The sequence below is a fragment of the Rhea pennata genome, chromosome 1 (assembly GCF_028389875.1).
Source record: "Rhea pennata isolate bPtePen1 chromosome 1, bPtePen1.pri, whole genome shotgun sequence".
NCBI lineage: Eukaryota > Metazoa > Chordata > Aves > Rheiformes > Rheidae > Rhea > Rhea pennata.
In genome coordinates this window covers 74,222,404-74,241,961 of record NC_084663.1, presented here as the reverse complement: position 1 = coordinate 74,241,961, position 19,558 = coordinate 74,222,404, and the positions used below count along the sequence as shown (strand labels likewise).

The following is a 19,558-nucleotide window of genomic DNA, read 5'->3' as shown; positions in this document are numbered from 1 at the left end:
TCAGATACCTAAGAAACTGGGGGAAGAAGGGCAGGGAGAATACTTAAAGAGGAAAAGAAACCAAGAACAAAACTCCGACCATAGTGAATTAACAAGACAAATCAACACAGAATGACCAAGTAAGGTCATTCTTACCATCAGTAAGGTAAGTTATCAGCATGTTTTTACTGCTGAGCAGACGCTGTGAGGAAGAACTTGATAGCATCAAGAGTTGGTGCACATTGAGGTCAACAACAGAAACCCTGCCAAGATAGTTTTCTGAAATAATTACTCAACAGCAATTCCCAGAATAACAAAAGCTAGAAGTACTAACATCTGAGAAAGCACTACTTGAGTATACTCACATGTCTCCTTTAGATGCATCACCCCCAAAGGCCTCCAAGCTTCCCGATGTAACATTCATTGGGACAGACATCCTCTTTGCTGAAAGAAATTTTTCTGGCTATAGTTTAAGAAAGTGGAGTTTTTGCCTCAATAAAACCAGAACAAAAATAATCTGCACCTTCAGAGATATTTTTATGTACTTTAAATTCCAGATCTTCCACGCTTGCTGTTGGTTCCTCTGTAGCATCATCTCCCCTGAAAGAAAGCAAGCAAGAAGGTTCATAAAACTAGTATGGTATTGGATTACCTACAAACTTTTTGTATTGAAAAGCTCACAGTCAAAAAATATACTGTGATCAAAATGTCTTGATGCCATCTTTGTTGGAAACGTAAGCCACAAGAATGGTTTCTGCTCTCTTGCTTTGATAGAAACTTTTATGAGATAGATTGATAAAAAGCTATTACCATTTTCTCTTACAGTCTTCAATCCACTCTTTCATGATGGCATGATATGTTTCCAGGTCTATAGAGACGTCTCTTTGATCTGGGTCAAGCATGTGGCACAGCTCTTCAAGGCCACTGTCTTCCGATCCCCGACTAGTTGTATGTCTCAGGTAATCAACAATTTTGGAAACAGCTACTTTTCCTAGGATAGATATAGGTGTCTAAGCACCAGATTTTGAAGTCTAGCAGGACACCAAGAAAATAAACTATGAAAAAGCATGCTACTGATCTGCACTATGGCATATTCAATTGCCTTGTAGACAAGCAAATGATCACTGAAGTTCTAGTGTGATTTGGAATAATTTAGAGCTTTTATTTGTTTTTTTGTTTTTATTTTTTTCCCTAATGTGAGAGAGTGAAAGTCTAGTACATTTGTTTTATTGAATTCATTTTTTTTTTAAAAAAAATACCTCATTTGCTATGCTACTACTTTCAGGCCTCTCATCATAAGATGAAGGCAAACCCTTTGACTGACAGTTTCTTATTCTAGACAGTTATACACCTCCTCCCCTCCTTAATAAAAACAGACAAACAAAACAAAAACACTCGCAGATTTAGTCATATTTGATGGGGGAACTTGGAAGAGTAATCTCTTGTTCTGAAGTCTCCTGACTTCAGATTTTTTTAAAACAGGAAAATGCCTAAAAGAAATGAACAATCGTTTCTAACAAGGCTGATAGGAAGAAGCGTGATACTTCTCTACTTTCTCTTCACTAGAATAGAGTGAAGATCAGGTGGAGGAAAGGGGTAGGGAAAAAGAGGCAGGCACCATGCAAAAGAGATACAAAGCTTTACTTAGTATCTGCCACATGTACAGCTGACGAGCTATGGTAGCTACTCAGTCTAAGGATATCACAGATTGCCACCTCTCAAACCATAACACGATCCGAGCCTTGCAAATGCATCAAGAGGAAAAAGAACAATAAAAAGCCACTGGCAAACCTGTATGCTCTATGTCACATGCACAGAAGATAGTAGTCAGTAAGTCTTCTTCACAGATCAAGCTTACTTCATACATATCATCAGCTTTGTACCCCAGGGACTGTTTCCATCCTATGGAGATTAAGTTTGTTACTGTCCAGTAACAGTAAGTTTGTTACTTTATTCATTCAGAGCAACTTTCACACATCACTGCTTCTTACAACAGTATCTTTTGCCTAATAGCACAAGTGGGCATGGTCTACTAACATCTATGTATCATTCAAGCAGTAAGAACACAAAACAGAACTTTTACTGCTAAATATTGCAAGGAACTGTCTGTAGTTGGAACCTCAGAGTTTGGGAACTGGTATATGCATCTACTTCTACACATAGATGGCTGGAAATACTGAACATTCTTCTGCATAAAGTAAACATTATATAAACAGAATTGTGAGAAGCCAGCTCTCTCTTCCCTCCCCCTAAGATAAGTTGGGGAAAAATAATTATAATCAGATTAAATATTTTAGAAAACAATTAAAAAAAAAAAAAAGCATTCAAACACCAGAAAACCCCAAACTCACATACCTTTCTACATTAAAAAAGTAAAAACAACTAAAAAATACCCAAAACACACACTCCTCTTAAAAACAGGAATTGTCAAATTTGAAAATGTGTTTTGACTCAGGTCTTTACTGTCTCACTTTCTAAACTGGCATAAAAATGTTCAGGAAAAGATTGAGGTTCTACACAGCTCTTTTTGCAGTCTGATTAGATTGAAGTGATTCCAAAACATACTGCAATTACTTTTAAGTAGTAAGTAAGTACTTAAGTAGTAAGTAGTAGTACTTACTAGTAGTAAGTACTACTAGTAAGTAGTAGAAGTAAGTATTCAGCCATGTAGGCTGAATATTCTGAAGTTTGTTGTTTGGATTGAGAGGTTATTATTTCCAATATTTTACCTCTTTCATCCAAAGATAGTCTTTTCGGCACAGGAGACTGGATTACAGCACTTTCTGACTTTTTATCAGATATCAAAAAATGTAAGTTTGGACTTGATGTAAGGTATTTCTGTTCATGAGGCACATCTTTATATTCAATACTTGATAAAACACACAACTGGTTCTGGGCACTAGCCTCTCTGGTTCTGAAGAGGGATGGAGAACTGTTCTCAATCTGGCATATTGGCATCCATGGCTTGCTGGTCTTCTCTTCACTTTTAATGATTGAATAGGTAGTATTCACAGAACAGCAGTCAGAAATACGCCTGAAACAAGGTGACAGCATCTGCAAGTCTGGAGAGAAGACACTGTCAATACTGGGACTTATGAAATGTGAAGTAGTATTATTATGGCTTCTGAAAGTTCTTTTCTTTAGTATTTCTTCTAGATTTTTTTTGATATTACACTGTGGACTGTCAAAGTTCCGGGACTGAAATTTTGGTATCTGCAAAGCAGGATTAGAGACTTGGTCCATCATTTGGATAGATTTGATCTTTCTGCAAATACTATCCACTGGATTATGATGCCGTTTGTTAGCTCCATGTTCTGAAGACATTATCAACTTCTTTCTCTTGCAAAGTGCCTGACAGGAACAGAGAGAAGACAAGATTCAGGAAGAGTAGCATAAGTGCATTCTTTGTACTAATTTGTCTGTTCAGTGGACAATTTAGAACTTCAGTATCAAGTTATTTGGAAAAAAAAAAAAAGAAAAAACTGCAGAACTCCTGTACCAGTTGACTAACTTCTTAGATTAAAAGAAGTGCTAAGCAGCATTACCCAGCCCAACTTACCTCAAATTATTAAAAAAAAAAAAAAAAAAAAAAAAAAAAAAAAAAGCTAAAAACTGCACGTGTGTGTATAGGTTATTACTTTCAGTCACATTTGTACCATACACTTCCTTACCTAATCCTATGACTTTATGTCCAACAGCAACAATTGCCCAGATATTTGCCCAAGTTACTTTCTATAGCTCTAGACATTATCAGTTTCTGGTCTCATCCCATGGCCTCCCAGCTACACAAGTCAGTTTAAGAACTGCAGCTTTCCTGATATCATCCTGTGACAGGTTTCAGAAGCTAAGGCTTAAATGAAGCTTGCTTTCAGAGAGTATTAGGCTGTCATTCTTGGCTGCTCTTTGTGGGTACCAAGGAAGAGTAAATACAAGAGTTTTAGCACTTCAGTGAGCCTACAAAAGCTGTCTTTCGTTTTACTAATTAACTCAACTACAGCCATCACTGACTATGTTACCAAATAGGCAGTTTCCCCAAAACACACCCTACAAGGTGCTTTGGTTCCATTTGTATTTTTATTATCTATTCTTAAAGTGATATTTATAATAGATGTTTTGAATAAGGTGTATGAGTGACTAAGTCATGGGAGATGGATTTTGCAAAGAGAAAACCCTAGTCTCAGGCAAGATACCCACCACTATCCTACATATTGCAACCTTTTCCCCCTGAACTGAATAGTCATGAGCTTTCATCTCACACTTTCCTACTACAGACTTCACTCACAGCTCCTAACCCAGAAGAGAGCATCTGGTGGAACATCAGCACTCAGAAACACTATCCACCAAACAATGTATTCCTGTGAATGTGTTTAAATCAGAACACAGTTACATGACAGGCATCAGCAACTTGTTTTTTCCCTATAATTATAAAGATTCAGACATGATGGAAACAAGCAATACAACAACTCATAAATTAGCTATGCATTTAGAACATTAGCTAAATTTATCGGGTGCATAACCTTCTTTTGTATCTATAGCTATGATAAAGTTCCCCAAAACAGATTTGAAGCCATAGTTTGCATTTGATATTAAAGTTACGTACCTACCTTCCAATAGTCTATCACTTTCAGCTCATTAGCTTTATTAAAATAGGGAGCAGGGGAACAGTTAAAAGCACAGTGTGCATTAACTGTTTTTTCCCCAAGTTAGTGGCAGCAACAGTCCTCAGAGCCTGTAAGCTAAAGATTTACCTATACCCAGCATAACTCTCAGAACAGTAATATCACAGACCAACCTTCTGTTAGGAATAAAGGGAGAGGAAAAATAAATAACAGAGTTCCTAAGGCAGTGTTTGTGAGAGGGGGTGAGGTTTGTGAGTGAGGTGGTTGCCTACAGGGGCAGAATACTTGCAGCCATGACCCAGAAGGGATTTCCCCCTGCACAGTACGAAGACCAGCATGCCCCCAGAAGGATATAGACTTCACTGAACTGTGTCTTTTTTAACCAAGAGATTGCACACATCAGGAAGCAAAGCGAACAAACCTCCCCTATGCTCAGAAGTTAGCACCTTGTTTTCCTTTTAGATAGGATAAGTTTTTCTAAAACCAGCAACAACAGCGTGCGTCACTAGCATTTAACACAAAAGTCACTCGCTTGTATAATCTCATAACACAGAGGAAAATCACATGTAATAAATACATGTAATAAATTAACAGATAATAAATACTCTATATAAATAACGTTTTACTTAAATTACCTTAACATGCTTTCTGCATGCCAGAAGCTCAGAGTAGATATCTTTGAGTTTATTTTTTCTGCCATTGCTTTATAAGTAGTAACATTCATCTTGATGAACATAACCTTAGTCACAGGAATAGTTTTGAAAAAAAAATAGTAAAAATACAAATACATTTTTTCTTTAAAAAAAGAAGTAACTGCTGTTCTTATTATGTCTGATTTAAAAGATTTACTCCAGGAAGCAAACACCACAAAGTAGAAGATGTTTCCTACACTAGAGCTTCAGAATGTCTTTGTAAGAGGAAAAAAAAAAAAACACACACTATAGTTAGAATTAAGTATGTTCTTTAAGTACATGTGGTATTTCCAGCATACACAAGCAAACAAACTTTAAACAAAATTGATCCTTTTAGCTATACAATCTTTTTAAATGTTACTTATGATTCCTCATTAAAAACCACACTAAGAACTTATACTTACAACAGCAAAACAGCATACAGAAAAATGCCTTCTATTCCTCTCTTATAGAGACAGCACAGGAAAACTAAAGCTGTTTTAGCTGTTTCTTTGAGGAATGCTAGCAAAATGGATTTCAGGACTCAAATTAGCAGAGGGCTCATTTGCTGGAAAATCAGCTTTACAAGGTACACCTGTTGCTGCCTGCCACTCAGCTCACAGGCTAAAAGGTGCAATAAGATGCAAATCAAGCATCAGTCTCCAACCTTCTAGCCCTTCTTTTCTTTCTTCTGTCTTACAGCTTCTAAATGAATTTACTGGAAATTCAATGCATCCTTCAGAACAGGTGGAATCACAATGTCATGTAACTATTAGGCCACGCTTTTTGTGTTACTTTATTCGGCTTTCAGGAAGTATTTGTATTTTACTGTAGGAACATGATTCAATGATATGGGGGATTTGGTAGGCTGAAATTCCCACCCTACTCTTTTGCTTGGTGTGCAGTTTAGATGTGATTCAGGGCCCATATCTGCTGATCTACATCGTGTTTTTCCTAGAGCTTCACTGGGGGCTGAGAGGGAAAAGCTTTGCTAGACCTGGTTGCAGTGATTTCTAACATACTTCTGGAACATAGCTATCAATTCTGAAATGTCTGTCAGTTCTGATAACCTGGTGCATCAGATGTCCTATTTACAGGTGAATAAATAGCTCTATCTAGAACCAAGCTTTGTTTCAAACAGCAGTATCTGTTGTTTCAGCAGTATAACACAGAAAATGTTCTTATACTAGTAAGATTCCTGTTTTCTGCATGCTAGGACTAAAATACCTGTTATTTAAGGGTAAAGTGTTCTTCGTGTACAGGATACATGGGCAATATATCATTTTCAGTTTGGCAAGCGTGAAGGAAGAAGAATTCCTAAGTCACTTAATTTCTCTTGAAAAATTTCCCTGAGATTACCAGTTTGGCCTTTAACATCATCTTCCTCTATATAAGTTATACATTTTGTACATAAATATGTGTATTTATATATGTGTATTTACACATAAATATTAGGATCTCCCCTCCCCTGCATGCATATGCATGCATAAGGGCAATAACTCAAAGAATCTGTACATTTTACAGACTGTGCTTGCACAAGTTGGGCACGTTATCTCTCAAGTAAATGGAACAGGCTGCTTCAGTCCCTGACACCTAATTGTCCAATTATCACTGAGTTGTTTAGTTTAACTTGCCTTTTTCCTTACCCACAGTTCTGTCCGCTGTTTACAATGAAATGCCGGCATCCAGCTGCTCAGCAACAGTATGTATTTCTTGCTAGCTCCATGGGTGAGACTGTGTGTCAGACGTACTACTCAGCCAAGACGAGATGACTACATGCATAATGTTTAGCGTAGTTTGTAGCCCTCTAGGTAACCTCCTGACAAAGACGAAAATCCTCTTTGCCAAGTTCAGAGGGTAGAAGAAAAGGTCGGGTGACTCTTTGGCCTTTGGTGTTTCTGTCACTACAGAAAGGTAAGCTCTGTGAGGTATGTTCAATAGCATCTGCTTTTCTGAAAAGCTGTACAGCTTCTGCTAACGTGTATTGTAAATACCTCTACTCAGCAGGTCAGCTCTTTTTTCTAGCCCAAAAGTTGGAGAAAACTGTTTTCCAGATCTGCTTTTTAGCTGGACTCTTTTTCCTAGTGTCTACCTCAGACTTTTCCATTATTGGAAAAAAAAAAAAAAAAAAAAAAAAAAAAAAAAAAAAAAAAAGGTGTACCTGTCTATAGTTTCAGAAGCAATATCTCTGTGATGTTTACAATTTTAAAATATTTGTTGATTTCTGTTATTTCCTGATGCTTTTAAACATCCATTACCTCATAATATTTTAAACTTCTACTTAACAGATATATACTTTTTGTCACACATTCATTTCTACTCTTGAAACTTCTCCTCTTCTACCAGTACACTTCTGAGAACACTAGCGCCTGGACCTGAATGTAGCAGTGATAATACTGTAGTCCTCAAGTAAGGCTGTTACCTCTTTTGTGCCAGTACCTAGAAAGATGGCTTTTGTATAGCTTGTCCTGCACCTCATGTAGTTTTTAGCACAGTTCTTTTCATGAAGTTTGTGGAAAAGAAGAAAAATAGTTCTAGTGACTATGCAGCAGCTCTAGGATCAAGCCTGTGGACATTATGGTGCTGAGTGTGCAATGGAATATTTAGATAAGTTTGGGCCACCTTCTAATGACGCACCTGGTTTACGTCACAGACTACCTCTTACCTTCAGAGCTGTACTGTGAAAATACTGCTGCCCAGAGAAATTAGGCTCTATTCTGAAAAAAAATGCTGAAAAACATGTTCGTTCGCGTGACATTTTAGACTTCTTACGTGTCAATCGATGAAAGATAAGATTTGCACAGTAAACAATTGGATGAGGTTTTAAAAGGTGAATATGGAACTTGGACACAAAGTTCCTGCCAGTTTGAGTGGGATGAATGTGGTTAAAGTCCACAGTCAGCTTTGAAAGATCACAGGAACATAAAAACAGGACTGAAAAAAGATGTCCAGAGGTCATCTAGTTAGTTGCTCTGTCCCAGGGCAGGATTATTTTGCCAAGTAGCCCTAAAATGGATTTAGCTAATCTGTTCACTGAGCTTTTCAGTGATGAAGGATCTATAGCCTTAATATAGCGCTGTTCACCCTCAGAAAGCTTGCCTTACTGTCTAACTTAAATTCCCTTACTGCAAGTCAAACCCAATATTCTTTGTTTGCAATTTCCTGTTTTGCAGACTTAGCCACAATAGTTCTCAATTTTTAAGACATTATGATTAGCCTGGATCGCAGTTACTGTGTCATCTGCTGTTCAGATGACAAACAGAAGTGAGATCTATTTCTCAGAGAGTTAACAGAGTAACAGGAAAGCACAAAGGAAATGAGTATAAGCGCAAGAGACAATGGTCATGGTAACAGGAGATTTGTATCCTGACACCATCAGAATACCCTATTTGTTGATACATCTGCTGGCCACCTACACACAGCAGATACACCATTACTCAAGAGCAAGCAATGGGTCACTGGTATCAAACCAGCAGTTTAAAAATAGATAGGCACAATAATCGTAACCTAAATTTTTAGGGAAAGATTGGGGAAAATACACAGTCATGACACACCTCAGCAATGTGTGTTCAACCCTGTTAGGTAAAGCTTCACCACAAAAAAACCTCTTCCACCCATCTCAGCACTGATCTCCAGTCATAGCAACTGGCTTTTATCATTTACACTGTCAGAATAAGCAGTCATTGCCCTTTAGATCATCTTTAAGGATAAGCGTAAGTTATGTTCTTTCTAATAAGGGGTCATGCTGCTACAGAGAGTTTCACTCTACTTCCCTCACTTAGGATATTGATTACATGCCAAACCTACTTCCTCATTTATGTGAATCAGCTGAGAAATGGCAGGACTGACAACGAGTGTTTCATGTAGACCTCATCAACCTGAAGTGCTATAGTCTTTTAGTGTGTTATGATCCATAACCCAATTATAGGCTACTTCATTTTTCAAGGTTACAGGCTTATATATGCCCACATACACATGATCTTTGTGAATGCAGACACCTTCAGTAAATGTTTTTACTACCCAAACTGTTGCCCCTATTGTTGTTTTGCTGTTTGCAAAGAAATTATGTCCCATATAGTACCCTTTAAGTGGCTGGGAAAAATAAGATGGCCACCTTTTATAGCATCAAGGCAAGAACAAGCTATGAAGGGAGAAGAAATGTCATTTAAATTTTAATCGCTAAAGTAGGATTGATAAACCTGGAGCCCATTCCTTGTTTTCCACACAGACTTCTTAGTATATTTGCATGGAGGGGTTTTAGAATATGTATTTTTTAAAACAACTCAGCAACTTAGAATCACCAGTCACAATAAAAGTAAATGGACTTAGGGCCCTAAGTCACAAAGGCACTGAGAATTTAAGGAGAAGACTTTCTTCTTTAGTCTGTGCCTTATTTTCTTACTTTTTGAGTAAGGATTATGAAGTTCCTAATATTAGACCATTGTGGAAATTTGGTTTGGTACTGGATTCACGCGGTGTTGTCTGTGAAGTGCTGGCTGTCTAGGCTCTGTCTGTAGCCAATGAAGAGAGACAGACATCTCTAGAGGGGAAGTCAGTCCTTCCCTCTTACAATAGGATACTGTCTGGCCAGAGGGTGCACTCTTTGAAGTCCTATTTTCCTTGATTGTAGGAGGGATTTCGTTCATAAACATAAGCATCTGGTTACATTTCATGTGCCATAGAGATCCTGTCTGCTCTCCAACTGCTTCTCCACAAAGTCTTGGGTCTCTTGCAGACCCTGTGTCATAACTGATCATCCCACATTTTTGTCTCAGGTGTCTGGAAGGTATTTAAGCAATGTAGCCTTTCTCTCGATACTAGTTGAAACTAGGCACCAAGCTTGTGGACTGTTGAGACACCTGAGGTTTTTGGAGTAAAATAATTTTAACTAATCTAGAGGATGTTGTCCTGGCCCTGCATTTTCCTTGTACTAATGGTCACCTAATCCCACAATTAGCCAGTCCAAGTTTTGATGCATCCTACTCAGCTCCCTGCTGTCCTCTGAGTAGCCTCAGACAAGCACCAGTCTGTACAAAGATGAGAGTGAGACTCTGGCAACACAGCCAGATTTGGAAGACAGAGTGGGACCCCAGCAACATCAGCTTAGAGTAACTAGATGTTATTTGCAAAATGGTCAAAGGAAAAAAAAGAAAAAAAGAAATGCTGAGGTTGTCTTTCTAATAGTGTGGTAAAAATACAAACCTTTCTCCATGCTTTTTCTTCTCCTCCCTTCTCCCCAATTCCAGCAGAAGGGGCTGAGCTGGTTCTTTTCATCATTTAGTTTGTGTTAACTTATCTCATTCCATTTTTGGACTTATGGCAGTGGCAGGAGAGCCAGGGTCTATATTCAGTTCCAAACACGTTCGGGTTGTTTTACCATATGAAGAACCATTGTGAGGACGAAGTATTTTAGAGTGAGTAGTAGTGAAGGTAAAGGGTTAATTTTCACAGACTCCGTTGTGGGTTTTGATTCTCACTCTGTAGTTCATGCAGAAAGAGTGACTCTGAAGTCACCACAAAAAGGAATAGGTGAAGAGCTCTATCTTTAGTAAGGCTCTGCTTGTTCAACATCTGGATGCAACGTGTAACTGCCTCCAAAGGCTAAGGATTAACCACCATGATGTTCTGTCAGAAAATGAGAATGACAGGGGAAGTGTAAACTTCACATTGAAGAAGATGCAAGGAGATTCCCTTCTGGTAGCTAAAAGTGAACTATGGCAGCATCTTTTTAAAGGATAGAGGTTCAATGGCAGCATAACGAGAGCTACATGAGGCCGAAACATAACTCCCCTCTGATTTCCTGCATCCATGCCAGAGCTAATGCCATTTTTTTTGTTGTATACCCAATTTTGCCTGGCATTAGCATATAATCAAGCAATATCCCCCCATCAGCAACTGCATTCTCAGTAATAGTGTGCTTCAAACTGGTCCCTACAGAGACATTATGTCAGATGAAAAGCCTATAATAAACCTTAACACTGCATACTCCTCATGTTTGTCACACTTATGTGCTGAGCTGTATTTCTGTTACACCATAGGCTGATCCTACCTGCGAGGCTGCTGCTGTAAATTTTCTATTAGTCAATCTTTTTTTAATCAGCCAATTTCTAGCTCTCTGTTTGCATTTCTTCCCCTTTTGCTTCCCTCTCCAATTTTACTAAGGATAAAATGAAGGAATAGAGATAAAAACCCTAGATACAGAACCATCAAGGCTAGGTATTGAGAATGACTTGTCCTTTGCCTGTGGACCAAAACCACTATCCATAACTATGATGAATCCAAGAATGACTTAGAAGTAGCTTATGAAAATGGCTTCTCTGATTCCTGCTTCCTGCCTTTTTTTGTCTACTGCTCCACTGCCTGACCTATTTAAGCCCAGGATGTAGGCTTTTACTCCAACCAATCCATGAGACAACAAAGTGTTTCTCACTATTAATATTTTTTTAATTCAGCTTTGTATTTTCACTTGTATGTAAGAAAACTACGGGCAAAAAACTATCAGAGAAGCAAATGAGACTTCATCCTCTACATGTATACTAGAAGTAACCTCAAGCTAGGGACACTGTACAAGTCACCTTCTTCTCCCATGTTGGGATGCTAAATCTGAAGAGTAACTTACTAACTTTTTGAGCTGTCACAGTGGATGGTAAGCTGATATATGTTCAATTATCCTAGGTAAGAACTCATCATCCATATTAATATCTGCTTCTGACTGTAGTTATTGATCATCTGGCAAGAAGATGACGTTGTATTGCAGTCACACTGGGAGAAGCCTCAGGGTTGATGCTGATATATTCAGAAGGTATTCACCTGGTTAATGGTGTGCATATTCAAGTGTGTTCACCCTTCAATCACTTCTCTGATTTCTTGCAAGACTACGAGTTTCCCTCAGGACTCATCAGACCTCCATCTACAGGGCTGACGAGATCCCTTCAGATTCCTCCGCCCTGCCACAGGAGGGGAGGGGATCTTCACTCCGAAGATTTAAAAAGGGATCCCCAAACCACCAGGAGATATTGTAATACTCTATCTCAAGTAAGAAGACTTCAGATTTGCAGCTGAACTAAGTATGAAGGTGAGTGAGACTCTTCTGATGTACTGGAAACATTCTGGTTTGCAATTCATGCTTTTTCACATGAGTGTAATATTTTAGGACCTGTAGAAGAGTTTAATAATTTTAACTTAAAAATAATTAGAGAGAAGTGTAAACTAGTTATTTTCAGTATGCTCAAAACCACTGCATTAGAAAAAAAACAATTAATAGCACAATCTGCTCTCAAAAACAGGATGAAATAAACCACTGTGAATCATAATAGTTAGATACTCTTTGTTGCCCATCACAGTTATTAATGCATGAGTAGCAAGATGGTCCGTGTGAAGGAGGAGAGATGCAATTTGTACATAGAGGATTCATGCTCAAAGCATTCATTTGCATGTGCTGTATCTGTGAACAAACTTCAAGAATCTAACAATCATATCCCGTGACATGCGTGTAATCATGGTTGATGCAAATAGGATACTAAGTTTAAAAACTTTCTTTTCCTGAGGAGATAGTGATCTGCTCTTATGGGTCGCTTGCTTGAAATGGCAAGTCTCTTAAATTTGCTTATTGTCTCGTCTCTATCATTCATGGTTTGATAAAATCAAGATACATGTCATATCCTCTCCTCCCCTAGGTTTGTGTATTATGCTCATTTCTGCAGGATCTAGTGGTGTTGTAAATAGGAGCACAAAAGTGCTTCTCAACCACAGCTCTCACCTATATGGAGCCTTTATTATAATATGAATGAAATGAATAAAATAGGTCTGATTCAAAATTCATCCTCTTATCAGTTGACTGTGAACTGAAGCTGAAGTAGTCACTGAACTAGAGGAATTTTGGTAGCAAGATGGGGAGAAGCGAGGGGCTGGAAATATCTTCACATTTAGATTTGAAGTTGAGAAGATCTACAGAAATAAAAGCTTTTTCATGTATCTTGTGGTTTTTTGTCATGTGCAGGGACTGCGTAAACTGACAGCATCTGTGATGGCCCTGTTCCTTGCAGCATCCTTCATATCTTTCTCCTGGAGTGCTCCTCAGGTAAACAGCTCACTCAGACTGAATGTGAAGCATTCACGAAACCCACAGGTTGGTGCCGTTTAAGTATTTGTACTTGTTAATAATGGCATGCATGGCTAATTTGTCTTTTTTCTTTTTTGGCGAAAAGGCTCATTTCCAAAGGAGAAACTGGACACCTCAAGCTATGCTCTATTTAAAGGGTGCACGTAAGTCCCAAGCTCTTTCAGTTTTGAGGAGATAATGTTCTCTACCACTAGATTATTCCTGACCTGCTGTGCTCCACACAAGTAGAAAATATCTGAGGATGTTATGGTGGTAAATATTCAGAGGCTTGCAGAGACATACAAATTGTTATTTCTTGATTTTGAAATAGTGGCATTGCTGGTATTATTACTATTTTTTAAAGAAACAAAATTGAAGAAAACAACTGTTGGGAGAAGAAAAGCAAAACAAAAAGTACTTAAAATGTATAGAGTTGGAGTGTAAAGTAAAACCTATTGGAAAACAGTTTCCTCACCTGAAATGATCTTAAAAAGGGTTTAAGATACACCAGATATATTTATCATTCCTCATTCTCACCTAAGCTTTATTCAAACACCTTCTCAAGCAAGTAGAATACATGTTCCTGTTGCAAGCATCCTGCATTATACTTGGTATTCAGATCACTTCTTAGAAGAGCTTAGATGTCAGGGTTATGAATATCATGGTGTTAAGGTTGTGCAAATAATTTTTGAATTTGCATTCTTAGTTCAGAGTTAAAGGAGCATTAGATACAAAAATAAGATTTAGATCCAAAGAAAGGACTTGTTTGCTGAGACAAAAATACAAAATTTAACAGAAATAATTTTTAAAATAATTCTATTGTAAATTTTTAGTTCAAATTTAAAACTATCAGGCAGGGAAATATATTAAGAAAGCAAAAAGCTTGAAGAATAGCTTCTTTCAAATGAAAAAAGAGAAAAAATAAATCTTACAATCCTGAGAGAAAGCTCACAATCCTGAGAGAAAAAGGAGACAATAAAAATAATAACAACATGAATTAGATCTAGGGCCCAAACAACCATAAGTGTAACTGGATGGATTTCTAGTGATGTTAATAAAATTATTTCTACTGCTAACAACAAATAATTTATCACTTTTTTTGTATTGTCTGATTCTTCCGACTGAATAATACTCTATTTCTTTTACATCAATCTTATTGATGAACCGGAAGTAGTCTTTTTTTATATAGTTCTTTTTCATTTTTAAATAGACATATTGCTTTAAAAGCTATTCATTTATAGACCAGCAAAAAGATGATAGGAGGGACTTGACTGTACGGTAGTCAAAGAAAGAGGAAGCAAAAGACAGTAAATTTCTCCATATCTACAGCTCCTGTAGCAAGTTAATATGAGAATGAGAAAAGCTGAAACCCCAGTTCTATGGAATAAAGTGTATTCCAGTTCAGGATGGGCTATTGTTGATTTGGAAAGTCCCCAGAAGGATGGAGATACACATCTCATTTTATGTTTGTATAAGAATTACTCTAATTTTGTTTTGTTTTGTTTTTGAAAATACTGATTGTGGGAATTACTACAGGTTTGGAGGCTGTTTTTATCCTTTTCCCACTGTTTTTGTAGAGGGACGTCGATTCATCTCAGATGAGAGCCAGCAAAAGGATCTGTATGATAGAATGCAGCTTGGTAAGTGAACATGCACAGGTACATGTAACACATCAATCTTTCTTAGATTAGGAGAGAAATCTGTGAAAACAGAAAGGTTTTCTTTTTTACTGTATTTATATTCACAGAATTATTTAAACTACCTTATGTTATTCCTTCATTCCAAAAAGTACATGACTATGTATCTGATTTTCCTCTCTTGTGTACCACTGTGACTTCCCTGATGTAAGAGATGATGTTGCATATTGACTTGGATGGAAGTGATTGGATTATCAGTCCCTTTGCATTTCTCTCTCTGCTAGAAAAAATAAAATCAAATTATTAATTTTGCTCAACTGACAAATGACCAAGGTAGACTACATTGATCAGTTCTAGACAATGTTTCTGTAGGAAACGTAACCTTGCAGCAAAATAAGAAATACATGGAAAAATAAAGTAGGAAGAACATTTGCATTAGGCATTTATTGGGCTGGTTCTCAGCAGCAATTGTTACAATGTGAAGGAGACAACAATTTTTCCCCTCTCTTTGGCTCTCTAGTAAAGACAAAAAAGCAAAGAGCAAAATGAAGAATTGCCATCAAACACTAACTGTGTGTCTCTGATTTTGTGATTCTAGAAACACGCAGCCAAAACACAAATCCTTTATCTCTTCCTGAAGCTGCAGCCCTATTTCTTAGTTCCTTACAGAAAGCAAAAGAAGAAGGTAAATGCATGTTTTGTTTTACTCTGAGCTTTCAAAAGAGGTTTTCACTATTTCACTTGCTAACACTTTCATCCAGTTTAAAGATCCAGTTTAAAATCCGACAGTATTCCCTGTATTGTACTGGAGTGTACATTTAGGCAGACTAGAGCATGCTGCTCAAAACTGATGGTAAGTAAGCTTTTATATATTCTGCTTTTCATTTGCTTTTCAGATTTTTATTGATTTAGACTCAAGGGAATGCCTATTTTGAATTGAATTTTCCAAAACAAAACTTTTCTATTGGAGCTCCATTTTCTACAGAATATTATTTATTTATGAGATTTTCGTTTTTATGTTGGGTCTTTTATCCTGGTAGAAGGGCATAAAAAAATCCTAAAAAGTGCCAGCACAGGAACTGTGGGCTTCACATCTGTCTCCTGAGAACTCTGTCTCTGGCACAGCTGACAGGGTATCCAAATAAGATTTAGAGGTAGAGCCATGATGTGTTCTGAAAAAAGTAGTATTTAGTTATGTGTTTCCCAGCTTCTCAGAGATCTCATCAAACCCTTCCATTTCTGTCTCCTTACCATTTGCTTTTTCATGCTCCTGCTACGTATTTCAGCTTCTTGAATCAGAAGCTCAAAATATATGCCTCCCTTCCATAGCCTCTTCCAGGGAGATCCATCTCCTGCATTAAACCTAAAAGACTGGTGTTTCCCCACCTCCTTCATACATGTTGCACTCCCTTGGGCAAGGACCCCTGTCCTATGTTCCCCTTCTCCCTCACCCTGCTATAGCTCACTCTGTAGATGAGTTTCCTTCCAAATCTGTTATCCTGAACACCTCATCTGCTCACTGCATACCTACAGCTCTCCAGAATAGACCCTAAATATATGATGTCCTCCATTCCCTATGTCTTTCTACCCTTTATATCTTCAGTTACAGGATAGTTTTTTGCTTAAGCCCTACTCTGTTTGGAAATGCAGTTGAGAACAGGGAAGTTGTGAACGGTACATCACACACCGCTGTGAAGTGCTGTGCTATACTCTGATCCCTGGATGCTGAGGCAGTTGTGGTAGCTCATGCAAACGCAGAAATTTATCTAACTTATGATGCTTGTCTCTGATTTGAGGATAGGGAGAAACAGAAGCTCAGTACTTTTTGTCTTGGTTGTAAGTTTTTTCAGCCTCTTGGCCACTCTCCTCATGACAGGAAGAAATAGCTGTCTTGATTTAGCAAATGTGAAATAAAATTCAAGTAAAATATGAGGTAGTTTTGTACATTTCACATAGATGAGTAATTAAGGTAAGCCTGTTACTGCCTCTGATGTAACCAACTGTGTGTGGTAACAAGTGCTTTCCCATCACTGGGCTATCACCTGCCCTTAGTTATCTAATGTATACAACTTTCCTGAACTGGAGTGTGAGACATACCTCACAGAATTTACCCGGTATGTGTGCAGATGTGCTGAAACCACACTTTTCCATTTTCTAAAATCTCTGACTGTTCTTCACATAACACTGGGACTCTGTGCTCAGCTCTCTCTTCCTTGTCCAGGCAGTACTCTGCTAACCAAGAAATTCAGTGGCATTTTGACTAAGAAAGAATGGCAGAATTAACAATAAATTTTTTGCTTTGGACAAAATATATAAGAAGTTCTAAAGATAAACCAGTGTCATTTGTGTGTTAACAAAACGAGAAAATCCTCTGAAATTCAATACTCATAAATGTTAGTGGTATTTTCCTGCCTGCTGCTGCTACTCCAAAGAAGGAAATAGCCAGCAATAACTCCTTAAGAAAAAAGGTGACATATCCGAGACAGCTAAGCAAAACAGGGAGCTTGTTTGAAAAACGCTCTGTGGAATAACATTGCCTTCATTGCAGTAGGACATAACAAAACAGTTAAGTATGGATAAGCTGTGTACAATCAGCAGATCACTTTCAGATGATTTTAGAATACTTTTGATTAAAGCAAATGTCCAGATTAAAAAAAAAAAATACTTTTTTTCTTATGCATGAAAAACCTGTCTTGTACGGAAGTATGTCTCTGGACACGGTTTGTGTCTCTGCCCCTCAGCAAGTGCAAAACTTCCTGTACTGAAAATGAGAGAAGGCATGATCATTTCTACAGATGTCTGCACCCTCTACCTAGATAATCATGTAACAGTAGGCTTGTGCCTGAGGTTTATCTCTCTCCTGAAAACTTTGGGTGAATGGACTTTCCTTTATCTACAGCTTATTTTTCCCCGTTGTATCTTGTCTTGCAGTTGAAGAAGAAACCAGTGATCACATTGGATACTTGACACACAAACTATCAGACTGGTGAAATATTTCAAATTGCTTTAGCATTTGTATGCTGACATCATGTTTTGTGTGAATAGAATATTTCATTTCTTCCATCACCACTTAAGTTCCAAAAGAATGATGTGTACATTCATTTCCATACTTTGAAAGCAAACTGATTAAAAGTTATGAGTTCAGCTAAGAAATTATTTGCAAAGTTCCATCTTGTTTAGACTATTTATACATGTGCCACCCAAAATTTAAAATGTGCTGTAGCTGAGTGATTAAAATCATCTTTCCTGACAACTCTTTCATTAAAAGCAATTTTCAAAAGCCACTAGAAAGCCTTTTACCACTTTCCCCTAGCTCTACTTTAAAGCCTCTTTACTTCTGACATAGGTAGACTCTCCACCATCTCATGATTGGCCCTGTATTTTGTTGATAGTCCAAATAAGTCATTGAGATATTAAAAGAATCCTGCTGTTCTTGACAGCAAAGCAGGTGATTTCTTCTGGGGCAATCTGTCACCACAGAGAACAGGCAACAGTGCTTATTCAGACCTCAGTGTTGCCTCAGAGTTACTCACACTCTAAAATGTATACTCTAAACAATCCTACTGAACAACTCCCATCACATAGTGTGTGGATAGCTCTTACCAGGATCAGGGCTTCATTAATGACTGTGGTATACAGTTACTACTGTTGTCAGGAAATACAACAGTATTGTGGTGATGTACTGGTTATGAACTTAGCATCATGCATGACAACAGGAACATAGAATATTTGTTGTATCATTATTGTACTTTTTGTGGGTTTGGTTTTTGAGCTGCAAATTTGGAATTATACATAAATTGGTTAATTATCATTCCATGCTGATAAGGATATATTTAACATTATTTATGGAGTTGCGTAGTATTATTAGAAAGTCCTCTGTACTTCCCATGTAATTAAACAGTAGCCACATGACTCTTGTGTCCAAGTAACTATGTTTTATTTTTTAACCTTTAACCCTAATTGTGTTCTTGATCTTTCAATACTACTTTTCTCTGATCTTTCTCATGACACTGTTAATTAATTATACTAACTCACACTAAGTATAATGTAGCTTCTCCTCAACACAAAGGAACATAGCTGAAGTGACACAGGAATTAATTCCTACTACGAGGTCATAGGAACTTTCAGTTATTGTTTATATCAGTTCATGGATGAACATAACTGGAGAAATAGAAATGTCGTTGTTTGTTTGTTTGTTTTTAAGTGCTAGTATATTCATCAGTAGCAGTATATACTAAGTGGCTTATCACATTCGCTACGGACTTCATCTAAAGATCAAGGGTATCCACTGGAATCTTTTCATTCATTTAATTGCTCTTTGTTTCAAGCCTACTCTGAATGTTTCATGTGAATCTAAGTTGCTTTTCAGCATATTTTTCAGCATAACATAAAACACAAAGTCCCAAGACAGAGGCTTATACATCTTTTGAGTACCATGAAACTCATGTGCCTCTAAATGTCCCAGAGATATAAAAACTATACTAATTGCATTCTCCACTGCTTGATTTCTCAATATATTCATGTAAATCTAAGCTTACTAATTTAAACAAT

At 37.4% G+C, this 19,558-nt stretch overlaps 2 protein-coding genes across 2 annotated transcripts in view; one reads left to right on the top strand and one right to left on the bottom strand.

The window, feature by feature from the left end:
• Positions 1-3,303, bottom strand: part of IRAG2 (inositol 1,4,5-triphosphate receptor associated 2) — a 39,734-nt gene extending 36,431 nt beyond the window's left edge. Inside the window, exons 1-5 of the mRNA XM_062591907.1 lie at positions 2,709-3,303; positions 1,771-1,881; positions 790-970; positions 503-579; positions 345-423 (exon numbers count right to left, since the gene is read on the bottom strand). Of these exons, the coding sequence (XP_062447891.1) occupies positions 345-423; positions 503-579; positions 790-970; positions 1,771-1,881; positions 2,709-3,303 (1,043 nt within the window). The remainder of the gene's footprint in view (positions 1-344; positions 424-502; positions 580-789; positions 971-1,770; positions 1,882-2,708) is intronic.
• Positions 3,304-12,279: 8,976 nt separating this feature from the next.
• On the top strand, positions 12,280-17,997 carry SPX (spexin hormone). Its single transcript, XM_062570636.1, has 6 exons — positions 12,280-12,344; positions 13,269-13,349; positions 13,477-13,534; positions 14,948-15,010; positions 15,606-15,692; positions 17,939-17,997. Exons 1-6 carry the CDS (start codon positions 12,339-12,341, stop codon positions 17,995-17,997), a joined length of 354 nt encoding a protein of 117 aa, XP_062426620.1. The 5' UTR covers positions 12,280-12,338.
• Positions 17,998-19,558: the final 1,561 nt, after the last annotated feature.

Excerpts from the sequence above, each read along its gene's own strand:
- SPX (XM_062570636.1), top strand. Across the intron at positions 13,535-14,947 it reads GCTCTATTTAAAGGGTGCAC|AGGGACGTCGATTCATCTCA; the intron begins GTAAGTCCCAAG and ends CTGTTTTTGTAG. Across the intron at positions 15,011-15,605 it reads GTATGATAGAATGCAGCTTG|AAACACGCAGCCAAAACACA; the intron begins GTAAGTGAACAT and ends TTGTGATTCTAG.